The sequence below is a fragment of the Dermacentor silvarum genome, chromosome 2 (assembly GCF_013339745.2).
Source record: "Dermacentor silvarum isolate Dsil-2018 chromosome 2, BIME_Dsil_1.4, whole genome shotgun sequence".
In the NCBI taxonomy this organism is placed as follows: Eukaryota; Metazoa; Arthropoda; class Arachnida; order Ixodida; family Ixodidae; genus Dermacentor; species Dermacentor silvarum.
The window spans coordinates 182,007,376-182,026,969 of NC_051155.1; the positions used below are offsets into that span (position 1 = coordinate 182,007,376).

At 45.1% G+C, this 19,594-nt stretch overlaps 1 protein-coding gene across 1 annotated transcript in view; it reads right to left on the reverse strand.

Annotated features, from left to right (window-relative positions):
* Positions 1 to 19,594, reverse strand: part of LOC119442227 (tetratricopeptide repeat protein 37-like) — an 84,007-nt gene that overhangs the window by 4,301 nt on the left and 60,112 nt on the right. Inside the window, exons 32-38 of the mRNA XM_037707021.2 lie at positions 18,887 to 19,064; positions 10,987 to 11,245; positions 10,519 to 10,709; positions 9,331 to 9,489; positions 9,030 to 9,109; positions 5,757 to 5,820; positions 3,028 to 3,161 (exon numbers count right to left, since the gene is read on the reverse strand). Coding sequence (XP_037562949.1) covers positions 3,028 to 3,161; positions 5,757 to 5,820; positions 9,030 to 9,109; positions 9,331 to 9,489; positions 10,519 to 10,709; positions 10,987 to 11,245; positions 18,887 to 19,064 — 1,065 coding nt within the window. The remainder of the gene's footprint in view (positions 1 to 3,027; positions 3,162 to 5,756; positions 5,821 to 9,029; positions 9,110 to 9,330; positions 9,490 to 10,518; positions 10,710 to 10,986; positions 11,246 to 18,886; positions 19,065 to 19,594) is intronic.

Consider the following 19,594-nt stretch of genomic DNA (forward strand, 5'->3'; position numbering starts at 1 on the left):
GCATAGCACCGCTGTACTAAGGCGAAGCTGACTTTCGGGAACCGGCGTTGTGCAACGCGGCGCGCTGTGCTTTCCGAGCTTCGAAGCCATTGACGATTACAAAGTCGGAGTCTGCGCCATTGCAAACAGCGGCGAATTATTTCAATGAAAAACACAGCACCGAACAGCAAGAAGCTTGCTAGCGAACGTCGAAGTAGCTAGGCCTAGCGTTGCCGCGGTGCTGGCTACGAATGTCAGCGGATCCGAGTGTGAGAGTGCCAGATCGAGATGGTGAGATAATCAAAAATTTGGAGGACGCTTAAGCTTCGCATTTTAAGAGTGGAATTCGCTGGCATTCAAAGATCCCTGGCTGCTTATCAGGCTTTTTTCTCGTATATTCAAATTACAATCCGATGCTATCATGTCCGTAGGTTGTGGTAAAGTCGTACTTTATGATTTTTCTGACGAATTTTACTTAGTAAACAAAATTGAATTTCTCAAACTCCTTGTGCCACGCGAAGGGGTTACACCTGGTCGGGGTGGTTCGGTATGATTATTTCCGCCAACGACACCGGATTTTCTGCGACACGGGGCCCTTAATGCCATCGTGTTAAAATGGTGGCGGTGGCGACTTTGATTTATGCCGTTTAGGGACCTGCAGTTATGGCAAAAAGTCCAGAAAATCATACAGCGAAGGTTTTTTGTGTTCGAAAAATCGGGCGTCCGGAAAATCAGTCATTGACTGTATTACACGAGTAAATCATGCCCTGTATTGCTCAGTATTAGAGTAAACGTTTACAGATGCACGAGAGCCAACCTATTTTTGAGAAAAAGAAAACTTTAAATCAGTGATGACTCTAGCCCATGTCATCTTCGTTTGTAAAGGTGGTGCTCCCCAGTGGTGGAGAAGTGGAGAGAAATCGCTTTTATTGTGACAGCAATTATACGGACACTCCAGGCTCACTAGCACTGTCGCCGCCACCAAGCTGTCCTGAGTAACGACGGCACATGAACAGCCGACACACAGAGTGTTAGAGTTCACATGATCTTCTGCAGGTTGTTACGGGCCGGGGTTTGGTGAACCTTTAACAGCGTCTGCTTGGAGCTTGAACCAGGTTGACCGTCAGGGTCCGGCAGGGAAGACGAAGCGACATAAAAACAATTGATAACAGAAGTTTAATACATCGTTACAGGTGAGCGGTGTGCTCCAAAAAAAAAAACATACAAAAAATGTTCAGCGTGCAGGTGCTCCTGTACGCAAGGGCAAAGCAAAAATGATCTCCCATGTGGCGGCTTGCTGGCTTTCTTATACCCTCTGCCATCCGGGCATTAATTCTCCTTCTCTGGTGCCCCCAGTGCAGAGGGCCTTGTTAGGACACGTCGGGGCAAACGAAACGAATTAGTGAGGGTTGGGTGCCGTAGTGAGGGTGGGCTGCAGATGCGGGGTCAACGTCCCAAGCAGGGATGAGCTGGTTTTGCACATTCTGCACATACTCCCCTCGCACACACGCGACAGACTTGTCTGTTCATGTTAACGAGCGTGACAGTTTGGCACGCCATATCCCCATGCGTTTGGCATTTGTTCAGTTCATGGCAGAGCAAAGTGAATCTTTGCGAGGCCTAAAAGTACTCTTGCAAGCACTTGTGCGTTTCAGCAGCAGAACAAATGCAGAGTTACAATTATCCAGTGGTCGAGCAGGCACACTTCACACACCAAGAATAACTGATAGCATTACTTTGTGGGGTCTCACACGTGCTCTTGGGACAAAGAAACGACAACACAGTAGTACAAACAATCATAAGGGCTCCTTTCACACACTATTTATTGCTCCTTTCATACATTATTGCACTCTAGCCGAACTACTACGCCTATGGGCGCGTGACAAATCGAGGAAGTCCAACTCACCACAAAGTGGATAGCGAGCAAATTAGTTCGCCCCATGCTAGACACCATCGCCTAGTCGTTCACGTGTACGGTCACGCGAATGGTGGCGGGTTCAAGCGATCCGAGTTCGTCCATTCCGGTGACCTGCTCCTAGCCTCGCAAGACGGGCTCACGAAGCGTGGTTCGGTACACGCGTGGATCGGCACACGCGTGGAAAGTCCGCATCGCTCACCGACGTCAATCCAAAGAGGAACAGCCTTCTCCCTTTTGCGCCCACATAACCCCCACCGTCAGGTGGCGTTAGCAGCGCAATCCTTGCACCCTCTCTCGTAACATCTACGCTGACCGCCGCCAGCGCTTAGCTATGCGGAGAAGCCGGATTACAGGAGACGCGAGAGCCATGCGGAGAAAACAACATCAGGGGACGCATGAGATTCGCGCAACCCCACAACTTATGCTTTCTTTTTTTCTTCATGAAAAGCATACACAATACAAAAAAAGGTATATGCACTCTCATATAATAAGAATGGCTAGGCCTGGCAGTCACTTGCATGAAAAGGCTCTAGTCGCTTGGCACTTTACGTCACATCCTTTGCCTTGCTGCTCCACTACTGAAACATCACGAATGTTGCCTTTGAAGTGCAAGGATCCCCACTTCCATTGCTTTCCTGCACAACTCCTAGCTTCTAAGTACTTCTACTACTGTTCTCCCAGTAGAAACTCGTATTACATGCTCAGAAGTGCTATTTGGCTTTTTGCTACCGCACTGCTCATAAAGAGCATGAGCCAGATGATAACCACTAGGAGCTGTTAATGCTTCCAATTTCTTTTTTGCAGCAAGTACTATCGACCAAAAAGCTTACGGACCACGGGATCTCAGAAAACGCTAAATATCCGAGCAGCCTTTAAACGTAGCCAGTAAAGCCGTACATCACAATGTTGTTCGCATATACCAGTAGAGGCTGGAAATGGGAATACCAGGCTGGTGTTTCAGGCTGCGGAGATTTTCAGCTTTTTGGCAGATCCCTTGGTCCGTAAACTTTTTTGGTCGATAGTACATAGCATCACATGCCACTTACGAAAATGCAGAAAGGCAATTGCAGCACTGCTTGAAGCAGTAGGTTTCTCTCAGATTTTTGGTCATACGAGTGCCTATTACTTGCCTAGAATTGTCATTCTCCAGTGCCCAAACACCAAGAATCATGTGGCCTGCTTTGCACCTGGGATTCGTTCTCAGTGCCGTGTTGAGATGACCTAGGGCAGCCTTTAGCATCTCTTCACGTTGGTGCGAGTCAATCTACAACATATTGAAACAAATAATATCATCGAACAAAGATTACAAGTAAACTTGGTCACTACACAATGTTCTGCTTCAGCATAACATATTGTACTGCATTCTAAGCTCACATTGTTATATTCAATACTTCAACTGCATGTGTATATGATAGACACTGTTGGTTGCAGAAAGTGCATGAAAAAAACTGGAGAGAGGCTGCTTCAAACAGTTACTTTTACCAACATGCAGCATGACAGGCTTAGACATTAAAGCAATAACATTAAATATGTCTAGTTCCATATGCTGATGACCTGTACATGTACAGTAAACTGCATCAGCTTTCCCAGTAACAAGTCCTTTTGATGCAGATAATTGTTGGCAATACTAATGCAGTAATGCTGGTGTGATTGCTGCTTTGCTGAAGTATGTTAACAAGACTATTAGTGCACAAGCTGGTTCAACGATTTTTGTAAGGATAAACTACTAGATGATGCTATAATCAGCACACAAAATGCACCTGTTAATCACACAATGGGCAACTTTAACTGCTCTGAAAAGTTCCTAGCTATGATATATTGACAATGACAACACATTTGGCAAGTGCTTTTGAATATGCTGCATACAATGTGGCACTGCTACATCATGTCTGCAGGGCCAATTCGGTGTCGGGACTGCATGCATTGATTGTTACATATCTTTTATGAGCATTTATGCATGAACTGTGTCTACATGCATGTGTATAAGAGTAGTATGTGTGCAAATGTGCAATTATCCAAACTTAAACTTGATTTACAGACACAGAAGTTGCAAAAAGGTAATGTGAATATATACAGTTAAACCTGCTCATAACGAACCTCCATATAACGAATTCCTGGATATAACGAAGTTTTTCTATTCCCCGCCGTTACTCCATAGAAGCACATGTATTTGAGACCTCTACGTAACGAAGTGGCAGCGGGAGACCCCCTCGATATAACGAATTTTCCCCTCGACAACCTAGAGATTTCACCCCAAATTTTGTCATTTTTGCGCGAGCACCTTCTCTGCCGCGACGGAATGCGAAGCGAGCGCACGTGTGCGTGCGTGCGTGTGCGAGGCGGGCCTGCATCCCTCAACCCGGCGATCTTGCCGCCGCGGGCGTGACCTTTCCCCCTCCCTTCATTCAAACCTGATCCTGCTGCTTGCTGCAGCTGGCCTAGCCCGCCAAGCCGGCACTCTCTCCTTTTCCAGTTGATGTTGCCGACGCGCTGGTACACACGTCGGCAACATCAACTGGAAAACGGAGAGTGGTACATCACACTCGATGAGCGCGGACACGCGCTGTCAAACAATGGCGGCGTGTGGAAGCGCCGCTGGAGAAGCGAGCGAAGTGACCTTCGTGCTGTTGTCTATGGCTTGAACGCAAACTGAGCGCCGAGAACACACAGCACGCACAAAGCTACGAGCCGCCGACGCACCTACACTGCTAGACCGCGCGCCGCCGCGCAGTACGCAGTTGATGCCAGAGTACAGTACAACGCCGCCCCGCTATCCCTCCCCCTCGCTCCCTCGCCGGTGCCTCTAGCGCAACGGAAGAAGGCGCACTTCCTCCCTGCTTTTCGTGCGCGCGCGAGATTTAGACGCGGTCGTCGGCTCGCACATACAGCATACGGCGCGCGGCGACCGCGTTATCGCCCTTGGACTTTATACGGAATATCTATGAGTCAAAACCAATTTTAGGGCCACAACGAGTCACAGACACCATCTTTATATAGCAAATAGGGATCTCAAGGGCCATACTTTGCTGGCGGAAACCGAAAATACGTCATAGTTGTCGCCCCCGGCACTTTGGGCGGCCAATGCCATCGTCAAGCCACCAAGCCAAGCGACATGAAAAGTCCAAATGGCCACTCGGCCCGGCGTGGGGTGGCAGTTCACAGTTGCGACGCAACAGCGGGGTTACCAATGCATTGGGTTCTATGGGAGCTGTGCCGGGACCGGCCGAAAACGACGTAACAGCCGGGAAAACGCAGCCCCCGGGAACGTAACAGCGGGATTCTACTGTAACAATATACGACGCTACGACGCCATCGTGACGCTCGCTCTTCGTTTCCGATGCCTCGCGCTTGTGCGAAACGACACGCGTCCACGCATCCGGTACCTGGTGTGACATTCCAAGGATGAGTGCTTCGACGAAAACTGAAAACGGGTGCGCGTTAGAATCGAGTAAATACGGTAAGTGTTTCTTTTTCGAATTTTTGTGCCGAACCTGCATATAACGAAATCCTCTTTATAACGAAGTTTTTCGAGAATTTGTCAATTTCGTCATACCCAGGTTTAACTGTAAAACACAGAAGCATGTCAATACCATAGCAAGGCACGTCACCTCAAGTGCAGAAAATTTATTTTTTACATCATGCATATGCATATTAGCAGTGGACACTGATAAAGATATGTGTGTTCAGTGGGTCATGGATTGAGGCATAACATGCTAAAATGTAATGTCAATGCAGCACAACATTAGAAAAGCATGTCTGCCAGGCCTCTCGGGAGTGCTTATGGAAAGGCAGGAAAAATGAATACTCCTGATGAAAGTTACTGAAAATTCTCTACCACGAGTTATACTATAAAACGTACCTTTGCAGAACGCAAGGACAGCCAGGCTTGGCACAGTTCTAACTCCAGGATCTTCCCTTTCATGCTGAGAGGAAACACGAAAAAGGAAGCAAGCTGTAACACACTGTACTCTAGTGATTAGTCATTCTCGACACTGCCAGGGACCAAGTCGCTAAAGCTCGTTCCCAGAACACCACCCAACTTTACCTACTGCAAGGTATAAAAGGCATGAAAATTACAGGGGCATCACATGAAGTAACTAGCGAAACAACTTCACTCCATGACTTTTATACAAGATCAATCAGGTTTTCTCACTGCCATTACTGTTAAAAGTAATGGAACTGCACATGGCCAGTCGTAAGTCAGATTTAAAAAAAAACTATTTCATCAGATAGAGTACAGAAAAATGCAAAAGATTAGTTGAAGAATGATCAAGTTCAAATGGTGATAGACGACCAAATTTGTAGAGTTAAACCTCGACATGATGAACTTCAATCCTCTTTGTAACAAAGTACTTAACTTTTCATAGCTTCATTCCCATAGAACACCGCATATGTTTAACCTCTATGCAGCAAAGTCTGGTTATTTGCAATTTCAAAATAATGAAATTTCACTGCTGCTGAGAATGATGACCGAGACAATAAATGGAAACTACTACAGGTGCCAATGGTCAAATGGTTAAATCACAGGATTAACTTTCAAATTGTGCGCCAAATAGTAAAAAGCAGCTGGCGAAGCGGTTCACTGAATAGCCGGCTATGGCTTCCAAAATCTGACACTGCACGCTGCTCTACCTGAAAGGCCATTTATTTAATAGAATAAGGAATTGGTTGCATTCTACACTACAAACAGTGCCAGAGAACACGACGGACTAGACTGTACTACAGGGACAAGCAAGGAGACCGAGACTATCACAAGGAGTAGTCTTCTTGCTTGTCCCTTGTGTTCTTTGGCACAATTTGCAGCCATGATAAACAGAAACTAGTCCAACAACTCGTTTTGACCAACATTCTACACAGTATAGTTCCGCACTTCCCATGTCAGCGCCCAATATGGTACTTTTGTTGTGGCTAATGCCTCCCGAGGCATGAGTAGCGGTACTAAATGCAAGGCCCTATCGCTCGAGGAGGCTGGTATTTTGCAAACAATCTCAATCGGTGAGAAGAAAAAGGATGTCACCGCTTGTTTCAGGATACCACAGGGCTCGCTCTTCGTGATCTTGAAGTTGAAAAAAGCTATCCTTCATGCCATGAAGAAAGAGACAGATTCCCGGCGAAATGGGTAGGAATATTAACAGACTACTTCCACCACAAATATAAAGCAGTGGTGTGTGAATATTCGAAGTTTTAAATATTCTATTCGAATATGTTAGTATGCGATTCGATTCGAAAGACACTTTTACTATTCGAAATATTTGAACCTCAAAAATTGCTGTTGTCGGTTCTTCAAGTCAGCTTCGCCGCAGTACAGCTGTGTTATGCGGTGAAGCATATTTACCTGGCAGTGAAGTAAATGAAAAGTAACAAGGGTTACTGCCACAGGGCCCCTGCCGGTGCTTACGATTAACCGACATTATCAGCTCAAGTACTAACACTATGCTGCCTCTTCATGCATCTGGACAACACCAGCCGCCAGGTGGAAACCTCTGTCTGCTACTAATCTGGCTAAGTGCCTAAAAATATGGTTTCCAAACTACAAATTTGACCAAATAGAAAGCATGGCAATGTTTTTAGACCCTCGTTCTAAAGTAGTTAAGTGCCAACAGTGTGCTTCAATGGCAAACTGGAGTAAAAACCTGGCTTTAGAAGAAGCAAGGAAAATTTTAACACCAAGAAACCGAGATATGTCCCCAACAACGAAAGCTTCTGAAGAGGCTCTTTCCACGTCAGCACTGTGGAAAGACTTTGATAAGCTCATTAACCAACAGCAATTTTCGCTGCTACAAGCACAGGTTGAAAGATATGTGCATGATGAAATTTTGGGCCAAAAAGAAGATCTATGTGAGTGGTGGTGCAAGCATGGTGCCCATTGTTGGTTTGGCATGCAATGAGATACCTGCCGATATCAGGCACTAGTGTGTCCAGTGAGCAGCACTTTTCAGTGCATGAATGAATTGTGACATACCGGAGGGTATCGCTGCTCCTTGAACATGTCGCGCAGCTGTCCTTCCTTCATGACAACATTAACCGTTAAATAACTGCTGCTATGATACTGTCAAGCAAAAGTGTTGTACTAGAAACTTTTTTTGAGCACAAAGCATAATTTTCCAGTACTGTATGTTATTTGCTGTGCAATAAACATCCTTTCTTTTTCTTAATACCTACGGTTGGTGAAAATTTGCATTTTTGAAAAACCAATAATATTTGTATTCTAAAAATATTCAAGCTGCACATGGTTTTCATGATTCAAATTCGACTTGAAATTGAAAATTTGATATTTGCACACCCCTAATATAAAGTGCTTTAGGTAAGTGCCTTGCACCTGAAACAGGTTTTAGATGTAAGTAACCAGCAGGTTTTTCAGAGCTGCTCGATTATTTAACCATAGCATAGCTACCTACTCGAAAAGAACCAATTTTCAGGTGTTCTGTGAAATGAATACATAACGGCAACTGAAATTGCAGACGCCATGTTAGGTCTAACTCATACTTAACTCGCGACCACACCGCGACCTAGTCCATAGAACCAATGCATAACGGCAATTAAAATTTTGGACGCCGTACTGAATCTTGTTAGAATTTTTGGACATGATGCACGAATGACATGATGCACTGTGAATATATCTTCGTCGAAATGGCATCAAACCATGACATTAGTTGCCGACTCTCAAATACAAAGAAACTTTTTTTTTCCATTGAAATTAGTTTTTTTTTAGACTGCCGAAAAATTCAAGGACGCTCATAAATTCGAACATCTTTTATGGCCCCTTCTGTGTTAGAAAAATCAGTCGGCAACTTTGAATGTGAACAGTCCTTTGAATGTGAGGTACAACTTCAATGTAGCGAAACTTTGATATAACACAGTAAAGTGCTCATTTTACAGACTTTGTTATATAGAAGTTTGACTTTACAAGGACATAATAGATGCAGTCAATCACATGTACGCACAGAAAGAAGTCAGCAACAAGATTCGATCCTTTGAACAGTGACAAAGTAGTGCCAGAAAAAAAATTAGTTTAGGTTTATAGCAAGCAAGCATTCCATTGTAGATGGGCATAACATACCTTCTTAGAGCATAGCTATTGAGTGTAAGTTGAGAAAAACTCCTAAAAATTAAAATAATTATTTTCTCTCACCCGTCGTACTTCTTTGCCCTTTCAAGTGACTCAATAGCCCCGCTGTAGTCTGCAGTTCTCTGTTGCAGCTTCGAGAGCATCTGCAATGTTCACATTTCCATTGGCATTTGTTGATCACTCATAAGCAAAAAAGAGAACATAGCATATTAAATCCTATGACAATGACATCCTACTGTTCATAAGTGTCGTATGTTCTAACTGTGACTCAAATATGTCATTTTTAATAACCAGAGACAGTTATCACTAAAGCAACTAGTGCACATGTTCTTGGCATGTTCAAGCAAACATGTGAGGCACTGACCTGCCATCCCGTAGCTATGTCCTCGGACTCGACTACACTTTGAATAGAACCCAGAGAGGCCTTCTCCAGATGTGTCGATTTTGTCAGTAATTCTGAAATTGCCTGCAACACATTCAGTGACTTGGACACAAATGGGCTGCCTGCAAATCCCCAGAGAACCTAAACAGAAAGAAAAAGAAAAGAGAGAGAAGCATTACGTGGCTGAGTAACTCACATTATATAGTGAGATGTAAAAGAAGACTCCCTGTCAAATAGCATGTTTAACTAGATCTAAATTTCATGCTCAAGTGTTCATTCCCTTTCAACTGTTTTGTTCAGATGTTTTGGACTCCCTGTGGCATTCTTTTTTCTAGACATGAGAAAACTGCACTGGCACAGCAAAGGCTCGGATGGTTTGCTCGTACATTACATACAATTGCATAACAGAGTTCATGCGTCCATGAAGAATGATCAATCACAGTTTGTCATGGTGTTTTAATGTGTAAAATAGAAAGCCACTTCATGGGATAAATGTTATAGTAAAAGTATGTAATGCAATGGATCACTGACTAATGTCGCAAGAAAGAATACAATGTCTTGGAATCTGCTTGGTTCTCTAGCTTGCTCAATATCTAAATATAAGCATTTTTGTTTTGCCACAGTGTACCACCAAAATCTTGTGCAGGCATATAGACCATTTGGGTCTGTGCAATAATCATTATTTCATCGCTGCAGGCATGAGCGTTGAGACTAGTACTAAAATCAATTCATTGTATGCTACCACATATTTCTTTGTTCTATTGTGTAACATTATTTCTGCATTTTCATCACATCTCGCTTCTAAAGTAATTATTTTTACACTGCATCATGCTCAAAGTACAAAGCTGTCGAAGGTCTCTCATACCAACAAGGAATAATGGCAATCTAATGTGGACCCAGAAACATCATATCCTAAGAATTTAAAGCTGTGCTAGTTGATTTATGATTCCATCAGTACAGCCAGTAAGTTGGAAACAAAAAGAGACAGAGACAGAATCTTTGTGCATGGATTTCATGTTTCTATCTCCCTGTTTCCAGTCTGCTGGCTATACTTGTACAATCATATCCTTTCAGACATTGGTCAGTAAAGCATATTACTTGCAGTACTTTTATCTTACCACAACTGTTATTCCAGTGGCCAAATTCATATAAACGTTCTGCATTACTTACGAGAAGCACCAGCTCTGACACTTTTTGCCATCGATGGTGTTTGCAGGCATACTGCACTTGAACCAGGTTGGACCAAAGTTTCCACGAAGCGTCGGCACCAAGTAGAAAGCGATCATGCTGCAGAGCTTTGTCAGCCACAACTTGGCATTCGCTTATAGCAAGTCCAAGGAGCACCCAGCCAGAGTGAGAGTCTGAAAAGCAGTGGAAGAAGGTTTTCTTTTAACAGACATGACACCTTAGCAGACGTTGCTATTATGCAAGCAAGACTTCTCAAAGCTCTGTGATTATGAACCCTCTCACATTCTCTCAGGCCAAACAACCATGACTTAGCGGTATGTTAGACTATGACTAGCATTACCAGGTTTTCATTATTCTGATATCGTGATGCCAGGCTCATTCATTTAAGGCATGAACTTAAAAAGACCTGCACAATGAAATCTACAGCTGTTAAAAGGCAGCAGTTCTCACCAGGGTAGAGGAATACCATCTTTTGAGCAACTCTCAGGGCTTCCTTGGACTTTCCTTGCATCAGCCTAGCTAGCACAAGCATGGCCATGTGGCGTGGAGAGTGTTCTCCAAGAATGAGACCAGCCAAGGCACAGCACAGAGCACTGGGTCTCTTTTCCGTCAGCAGGGCCTGGGTTAACACTGACCACAAGGAGCCCTTGTCTGGGTGCAAGTGCACAGCGCTACTGAGTACACGACAGGCTTGGCGAGCGTCGGCACCCTGTAATGATAAAATCAAACAATGGAAAATGATGGCTGTAGGTCATATAATGACAATATATGTAGCTTAATATCTGCATACACAAACAGACCTAAACTCAAACCTTGAAGAAAACAAAACAGACAAACATGAAGGAGTTATTAATAACTCAATGTCTTGGCCCCTTCACGGGCACCTTGCTTATAAGGGGAGCTTTGTTCACAAAGAACAAGGCTCCCGTGAGGGGCACAAGACGTCGGGCTTTTAATAATTCCTTAATATTCAACGGCATCTGTTTTCTTTTCTTTATCATACTTGCCAACCAAACGACATTTTATCAGTCTCAACTTCCACAGCTTGAACCTGTTCGTCAACTCCACCATTTAGTGTACTACAGCCCAACCACTCAGAATGAAGCTACTTGCTCAACATTGTGCTTAAGTAATAGTCCTCAGCAATACACGGCACTAGCAGTAGCTTTAGAAATAAGTCTCCACTCTAATGCCTCCCAACACATGTTGAGCGTGTCTGGTTAAGTACATAGTATATATTTAAGCGCAGTGTTACTGAAGTTCAGCGATATTTTCAGTCAAAGGGTGGTGCTAGCCTCTAATCTGTGGAGATGAAATGTAGTAATATGGACTGGAGGAATGTACAGTAAAACCTTGCTCATACATTTTGGAGAAAAAAATACGAAAATATATATTAACGGGGAAAACGTGTGAACTGAAGTCATAAAAAAATTTGGTAGACTCAACTGTAGTTGACATCTACATAACGTGAAGTGTTGCACGAATACGAGACACACGCTGTCGTTTATGCAGCTTTGGCAAGCTTACATTTGCTCTCCTCGAATTCGGCCCGAGTCAGACGCTTCTTTGGGCTGGACATTTTGGCAGAAAGTTTTGACATGTCTACTTGGCAAGAATCATTGCGGCACAAGACACCAGCGTGCATTGAGCCAGTGGGGCCCGAGTGGCCGGAGACGTGCTGCATTGTTTTCTTATTGTGCAGTGTTTTAAGACAGCTATGGGAAACCAAAACGAAATCGAACAGGTGAGCGGTGACGGAATATGATGCTGCCAGAGTGAAACATGACGCTCACTTTGCACCACCTGCAGCAGGGAATGGAGAGGCGTTTGGGTTATACCCTATTAAAGGGGTCCTGAACCACCCTCGAGTTTGGTGAAAAAACAGAGTCCGTGGATAGCATACACTGCTGTGAACATCTGTTAACTCTGAACTGAGCTCTCAACTAGCCTTGAACCACGCAAAGCTAAATTAAGGTCAGACCACACGCACATTTGCTAGTGTGAGCTCATCCCTGGCAACTCCTGGTTAGACACCTTGGCAGACTTCGTTTTGAGTTATTTATAGCACTTCAAGATGCTCAAGTTGCAAGCACAGGAAGCCGGTCTGCACATCGTAGCACTGATAGACTGGAGCATACAAGGTCTGTCCCAAAACTTCCCGGAATGATTTTTTTGTAGTTGGCAACGCCAGCCTGGCGGGGCGGGGCTTCGGGCGGTGAAGTTAGTGGGGGATCTAAGCTTCGAAACGAGATTGGTCTCAGTTGCCTGCGAGCAGTTGTTAAGGCAGGTCACGCTCCAGCGCAGAGGTATCTACTGCACCCTCGCCGAGAAAACAAAAAATGGACCAGTTTTTGGAGCAGCGTTATGCAATCAAGTTTTGTGTGAAACTGGGTAAAAACGAAGCAGAGACGCTCATATGCTTCGGAAAGCCTACGGTGACGACGTGATGAAACAAAGCCAAACTTTCATGTGGCACAAGAGGTTCCGGGAAGGTCGGGAGTTCGTCAAAGACGACGACCACTTGGGACGCCCGTCGCCATCACAAAAGGACGACTCAGTGCAAAAAGTGCGTCAAGTTTTGGACAAGGACCGGAGATTAAGTGTTCGGATGATTGCATAGGAGGGTGGAATACCCAAAATGATCGTTCATCGCATTTTAACAGAGGATCTTCAAATAAGGAAAGTCTGCATGAAAATGATGCCGAAAGGCCTGATGAGTGAGATGAAGGAAGAATGTTTGTTGAAGTGCCAGGAATTGCAGGAACGCTACTGAACGAACCGAGAATTTTCGGACAGAGTGATCACAGGGAACGAGACGTGGATTTTTGAGTACGATCCCAAATCAAAGCGTCAGAGCAGCGAGGGGCACAACACGGAGTCTCCTCGCCCGAAAAAAGCAAGGATGAGCAAATCGCAAATCAAGGCAATGCTCATTGTGTTTTTTAACAGAAAAGGTGTGGTTCACAGTGAATTCGTGCCACAGGGACAAACAGTCAACAAGGAGTTTTACTGTGAAGTGCTCAAACGATTGCGCAACAGGGTTCAACGTGTCCGAAAAGAAATTCACGACAATTGGATCTTGCACCATGACAACGCGTCAAGCCACACCATGCTCATTGCCTACGAGGTTCTGGCCAAAATGGGTGTGGCAACGCGGCCCCAGCTGCCGTACAGCCCAGATCTGGCACCACCAGACGTCTTTTTGTTCCTAAGAATCAAAAGAACCCTGAAAGGAACTCAACATGGGACCTTGGAGATGGTAAAAGCAGCTGCGACGACTTCACTGAAGGAGGTTCCCGTTGACGGCTTCCAGGGCGCCTTCAATGATTGGGTGAAGCATTGGCAGCGGTGCATCGAAGCAGGGGGAGAATACTTTCAAAAGTTCGGAAAAGATTGTAAGCTGATATTGAATAAATGATTTATAAAAAAAAATTCTGGGAAGTTTTGGGACAGACCCTGTATGAGCGCAAGTGAGCACTCAAGCCCTGTCGTGCACAAAGCAAAAGCTACGCATACACACTACAGTTTCATGTAGTTGTGGTCTGCTACGTAGTGTAGATACCGCGGCCACCACTGGGTGCCACTGACGAGTCTGCTGGCTGAGAGCCTGCGGCTCAATTTGAACTGCACACCACGATGACGTTAAGTGGGCAGAGCGTTGTAAGCAGACCCCTGCTCTGTCGTAGCCTTCGCAGAGCAAGGCATTGAAGAAAGATTGGGAGCACAGCAAACGGTATCATATGCTGCCTTTGATTGCCAATAACTCCTGCTTCGTCTGAACGTATTGATGCATTTTTTTCGCCAAAGTATTTCTGAAATACAGTGGAATCTCGTTGATACAATCTTCACAGGAAGCAGAAAATAAAAGATGTCATCCGAAAATCGTATTGTCCGAAATACATTGCTCCTGTAAGACAGTGGCTGGGAAAAGAAGAAAAAAACGTATTATCCCGAAAAATGTATTATGCAGAATCATATCAACGAGATTCCACTGTAGTCTATTTGAAATAGTCTATATTAACTTCAATGCATTTCTCGACTTCGATAAAAAGTACTTCGGGGCACCTTTAAAAATGTGCAGTACACATACAGTGGCACTACGTCACATGCGCTGTAAAACAGATGGGTAAAGATGCTTATCGTGATAGCGTTGGTGACGATAGGTGTGAATGTGACGAGCCACAGAGGAATGAAATGGCAACAACCCCCGAGGAGATTTACGGTACCAAAAAAAAGAAAACTGATTGTGCACCGGCATTTTAACGTGACCCGGGCAGGCAACTATTGTAGGGAAGCTGCTACAGTGGTGGGTGGCTACTATTTACCAAGTTTTTCACCCAGCTACTGTTTACTCAAGCTGGCTACACATTTTACAAAGACGCGTGGACATGCGTGTCCTAGAGACATCTCATAGACCTGGAGGGTAAAGAGACCATCGTTTGAGAACTACAGTAAAACCTGGTTATAACGAAACGGGACATAATGAAATATTCGATATAACAAAGTAAATGAAATTCCCCTTGAAATCCCCATAGGAATAGACGTATTTAAAACCTCGTTTTAACGAAATAAAAGTGCCCTTCCAATGGATATAACATACTGGATCCGTGTCCGAAACCAAAAAAATACCTGAGCCTTGTATGTTGAATATATGACATTCTGCAGGGTTTGGGACACATTCGGTGTATAAGTTCAAACCTCCCACGTCCCCGCACTGAATACGCTGTCGAGCAACACTGATCTTTCTCACCACTGCGCGTAGCCGCACATAAGCAGAGGCTTATTATCACCATTGTACTTCTCTCTGTTAATGTCACGCCGTTGCAGCTAGGCATGGCCTCTGAAATTGCGCCGGTGCAATCTCAGCCGCCACGCCTAGCTGTGCCTAAGCCTGCACCAGCCTGTGCGGCACGTCACCTTGAGAAAAAGAAGTGCGATCACGATGTTGAGCCACTTTTTGCGAGTAGCAGTGCGAAAGACCAGTGCATTCACTTCTCTCTCACTGCAGTGCACCGCGCAGGCTGGTGCAGCTAGGCGTAGGCTCCAAGATTGCATCGGCGCCAGTGCAATCTTGGAGGCCATGAGTTGACCAAGCCAAGCCAGCACAGGAGGTTCGTTAGCCTCCTCATTCACACAGTGGAGCCACGTGGGAGCTGTGGATCAGCTTAGATCAGCTGCGTAGTCAGTGCACCGTGTTGTCTGCCACACGTTAATTGACCACGACGGGCTTTGTTCACATAGCAGTATGCAAGCCGTTTCATCGACTGAGTCACTGTCTTACCAGTTTCATGGTGCTATAGATGAGCCTTGCGGAAGGGTGAAAAGAAAGACCACCACATTGGAAAAAAAGGTAGCTATTCTAAAGGCAGTCACATCAAGTGCTAAAAAGTCATGTCTTGCACACGCCTGAGATTATTCTGCTGTTTTATTAAATTTTGTCCCATACGTGGCCATGTAGCGGTTCTGCAAGCTGCAAAGCCATCTTCTTTTATGCATGTGTAAGGTTGTGCACCCCAGTGGACATATAGTGCACTAAAGGGCAATAATGTATACAGTCTACGCTCGTTACAATGGACTCGCGTACAACAGACTTTCGAATATAATGGAACATATTTCAACTTTAGTTTGCTCTACCTATTTTAGTAATGCAACGAAGTTCACTTTGAATGCACCACGCTACAACGGACTATCGGCTACAGCGGACGCAATTAGCGGCAATTTTTTTCAAAATCGGGTGTATAAAGTGTACTTTTGCCGTGTCGACACAGGCTGACAAATGACTTGCAAGGGTCAGCTGACGATCGTGGCTCAATCTCGCGCACGCGCAAGGGAGGAAGGCGGGGCGGAAGCGCGCCGTCTCTTTCGCGCGCGAGGCACAGGGGGGAGTCGAGGGAGAGGGAGGGGGCGTTCACCTCCAGCAGCTGCTGCCGCACCATGAGGGCGCCGTATCTCGAAAGGACAAAGTGCACTCAGTGCCGGTAGCTTCGTATGTGCTGTGCTTTCAATGTTTAGTTCGCTAGCTGCTTGTAAGCCTGCTGCTATAGAAGCGGCTAGTTAGTTCTTTAATGGCTGCTCGGAGGGCTTAAGATCGGCGTTTTTGTTCAACCTGGTCTCGTCGAACGAAACGGCTGCGAAGAAAGGGGAGAGAAACGGCTAGCGGTGGGTTGCTGATGGTCCTTGCTTGACATGCAAAGCACAATAGGATAATGGATGGTCAGTGTCGGATGCCTGTCATGGCGACGGCGCCGAGATGAGGCAGGCGCACGGCTCATCACGCTGCCCAGATTATACCCAGCACGTGGAGGGGCGATTAGTGGCAGCAAGTCATGACCCGTCAAAGACCCTTGTCGGTTACGGCACACGGTTCCGAAATACTTTCGGAGACACGCTTTTAAGTGGTGTCAAACGTGACGGAACCGATTAGGGTTAACCAGATGTACTCGTGTGCCTACTGGCTCTGAGCGATGACGGGGCGGCGCACGATGACGCGTTTAGTGCCCATTAGTGCACAAAGCGGACCTCAAGAAGAGGGTATATCGGTGCTTCGTCATGTACATTGCGTGCGGTCGCCCTGACAGCAAAAGCTAAGAGGTCCGTGACTACCGCTGTCTCCTGAGGTGCGCGTGCCGGGTGTGTCATCGGCACAGAACGCGTGAACGCAGTACTCATTATTCACCGCGTGCCCCTTTCCCATTGTAACCGTTTTGACAACCCGTTTCAGAGATCGTTGCCAAGTGACCGTCGTGAAAAGCTTCTCATGAGCAAGCATTTACTAAACAGATCCTAAAGTGTCGGTTGACAGTTTTCATTGACAAATGACCCGTAGCTACTACGCTATCGGTTTTCGTATAGGTACGAGTGGAGAAGGGGTCACAGCAAAGGTCAATTGCTTCGGCTTGCAGGTGCTACCTGTTTATTAGCATTTTATTGTGCCTATTGTGGTGGGCTCTGTGGCTCTGGGCGGGAGTATGTTTCCTATGCATTTGTAACCCTCCCCTCTTTGTTCATTGTTTGTTTGTATGTTGTTTTTAGGAAAGGAGAAAACACCGTAAAAGGTGGTAGTGGAAAGGCCGCTTGGAAGATGCGCAATACTGGAAATGCCGGCAAACCCCTCAAAAGACGATCCTAGTACAGGATTAGTGATTGGTGCGCCGGCGGACCACTCTCCAAGCCACTCAGTGGCGATTGGGCTGTAAATGTTTGGGCCGGGGGGGGCCGAAGGGTAAAAATCGTGGCCCCGTTGCCCCGACCAAGCGTTGTGGTCAAAGTACGGTGCTATGCACCATCGGCTCTGCCGATATACGGTCGCCCTATGCGTTCCAGTCCCACCTTGTATTTGTATTTGTAATTCCATGTAAATAGTTGTAAATAGAAAGTGCTTTTCAATCGTCATCTGTCTCTACTTCAATCTACCAGAAGCATCCAGCGAACCCATCGCCGCTATCCTTAGCGGCAGTATCCCCCACTTGTGTAGACCGTCTCTGGCGGTGCGTCTCGGATGCCCAAGTGCGGAAGCAACATCTGTACCCTTGAGAGCGAGGGAGAAGCACCTGGACTTTACTCTGCTGCTGCTGCGCTTCCTGACTGCAGCATTTTGACAGCGCCTTCTCGCGGTCATCAAGCAAGATGTGCTCATGTTTACCTGTGCCCGCATGACACTGTGCTTGGTAATTTAGTAAGCGAATGTTTAGAACTTTATACGGCGGATAAAACTACTATCCTTACTTAATATAGCTGTCTATTAATCTGCTAGCGCAATCGATGCTTCATCTTTCGGGTGAAACTGCAACTTTTTTTTTCTTTTTTTTTTTTTTTTACTTCGGACGTTCGTCACTCACTCTTTGCAATAATGATGTTGGACATTGCGACCAAAGTTTCGGAAGTGAGGCATTTCAGTTATTATGAACTTCGGATAAAATGGAAATTTTTTTGCAGGATTATGAGGGTCCGTTGTAACGAGAGTAGACTGTATTACGAAGTAATATCGGTTCACCCTTAAACTTCGTTATAATGAAGTTTTATTGTGCTACAAAAGAAACTCCACATTTTAAAGCAAACATATCTGTGCTTGGTTGTGCTGCTGGCTATGAAGGCTGTAGTACTGCATTGTCTGGCTGTACTGCTGTTTGAATGTGACCTTGTGTCTATGCACGTATGTGCAATAATCAATAATCGTCTTGCATTTTATTCAACTTCAGATAATTCAAACAAAAAACTGGGATCCTTGGCAGTTTGAACAAAGAAGATTCCACGGTATTTTGTTCCCATCGCCCATAACATTCAAAAGAAAAGACAGATCAGCTTCACAAAATTGCAGCTTTATAGTAATACGACAGTATCAACGGCTTACCTTCATAAACTGCTGGCAGCAGAGCAGTGATGCAGTCCTCTCGTGAAGTGCCGTGCCACTTTTACTCAGTACCATGAGCTTCTGAGTGGAACTGCGACAGGTACTATTGTCTCCAGCAAGCAAGGACAGGCAGAAGAGAGCCTCCAGAGATTCACGAGACTGTGGCATGCCACCTAACCTACAAGCGAAAGCACCACCTCGTAATGCATTTGTCACAAATTGCAACTGCATATGTTATCCGCCCGGCACTTATTGCAGTAGCACATATTTGAGCCACTATTTGAATGCCATAGTTTAACATGCTAACATACCTCTACATTATTCGTGTACCCCATGCATTGTCTTTTACTGCCTACTAGTTGCTTGCAGTGACTGCTGATTGCTGATCAGTTGCAGCAATGTGAAGTGCTAGTAGTTATTTGTACATAATGATCATTACACTGCGTTTTGTATGCTTATGTTGCATAGGCTTTTTACACATATTTTTGGTGAATGATTCCTGTATGAAATGAGCTGAACAGGCTGCCAAGTTGATAAATAAGAGGAAGATTCAGCTTTGGAGCTCCTATCTAAGTACATGATAACAGAGAAAAAATTTTTCTTGGCATCCACTGCATTGAATTTGACCAGGTTTTGTTGCATTTAAAAGAACAATATAAATGTACTGACTGTACATAATTATTTTTTTTATTTAGGCCATCAATCTTT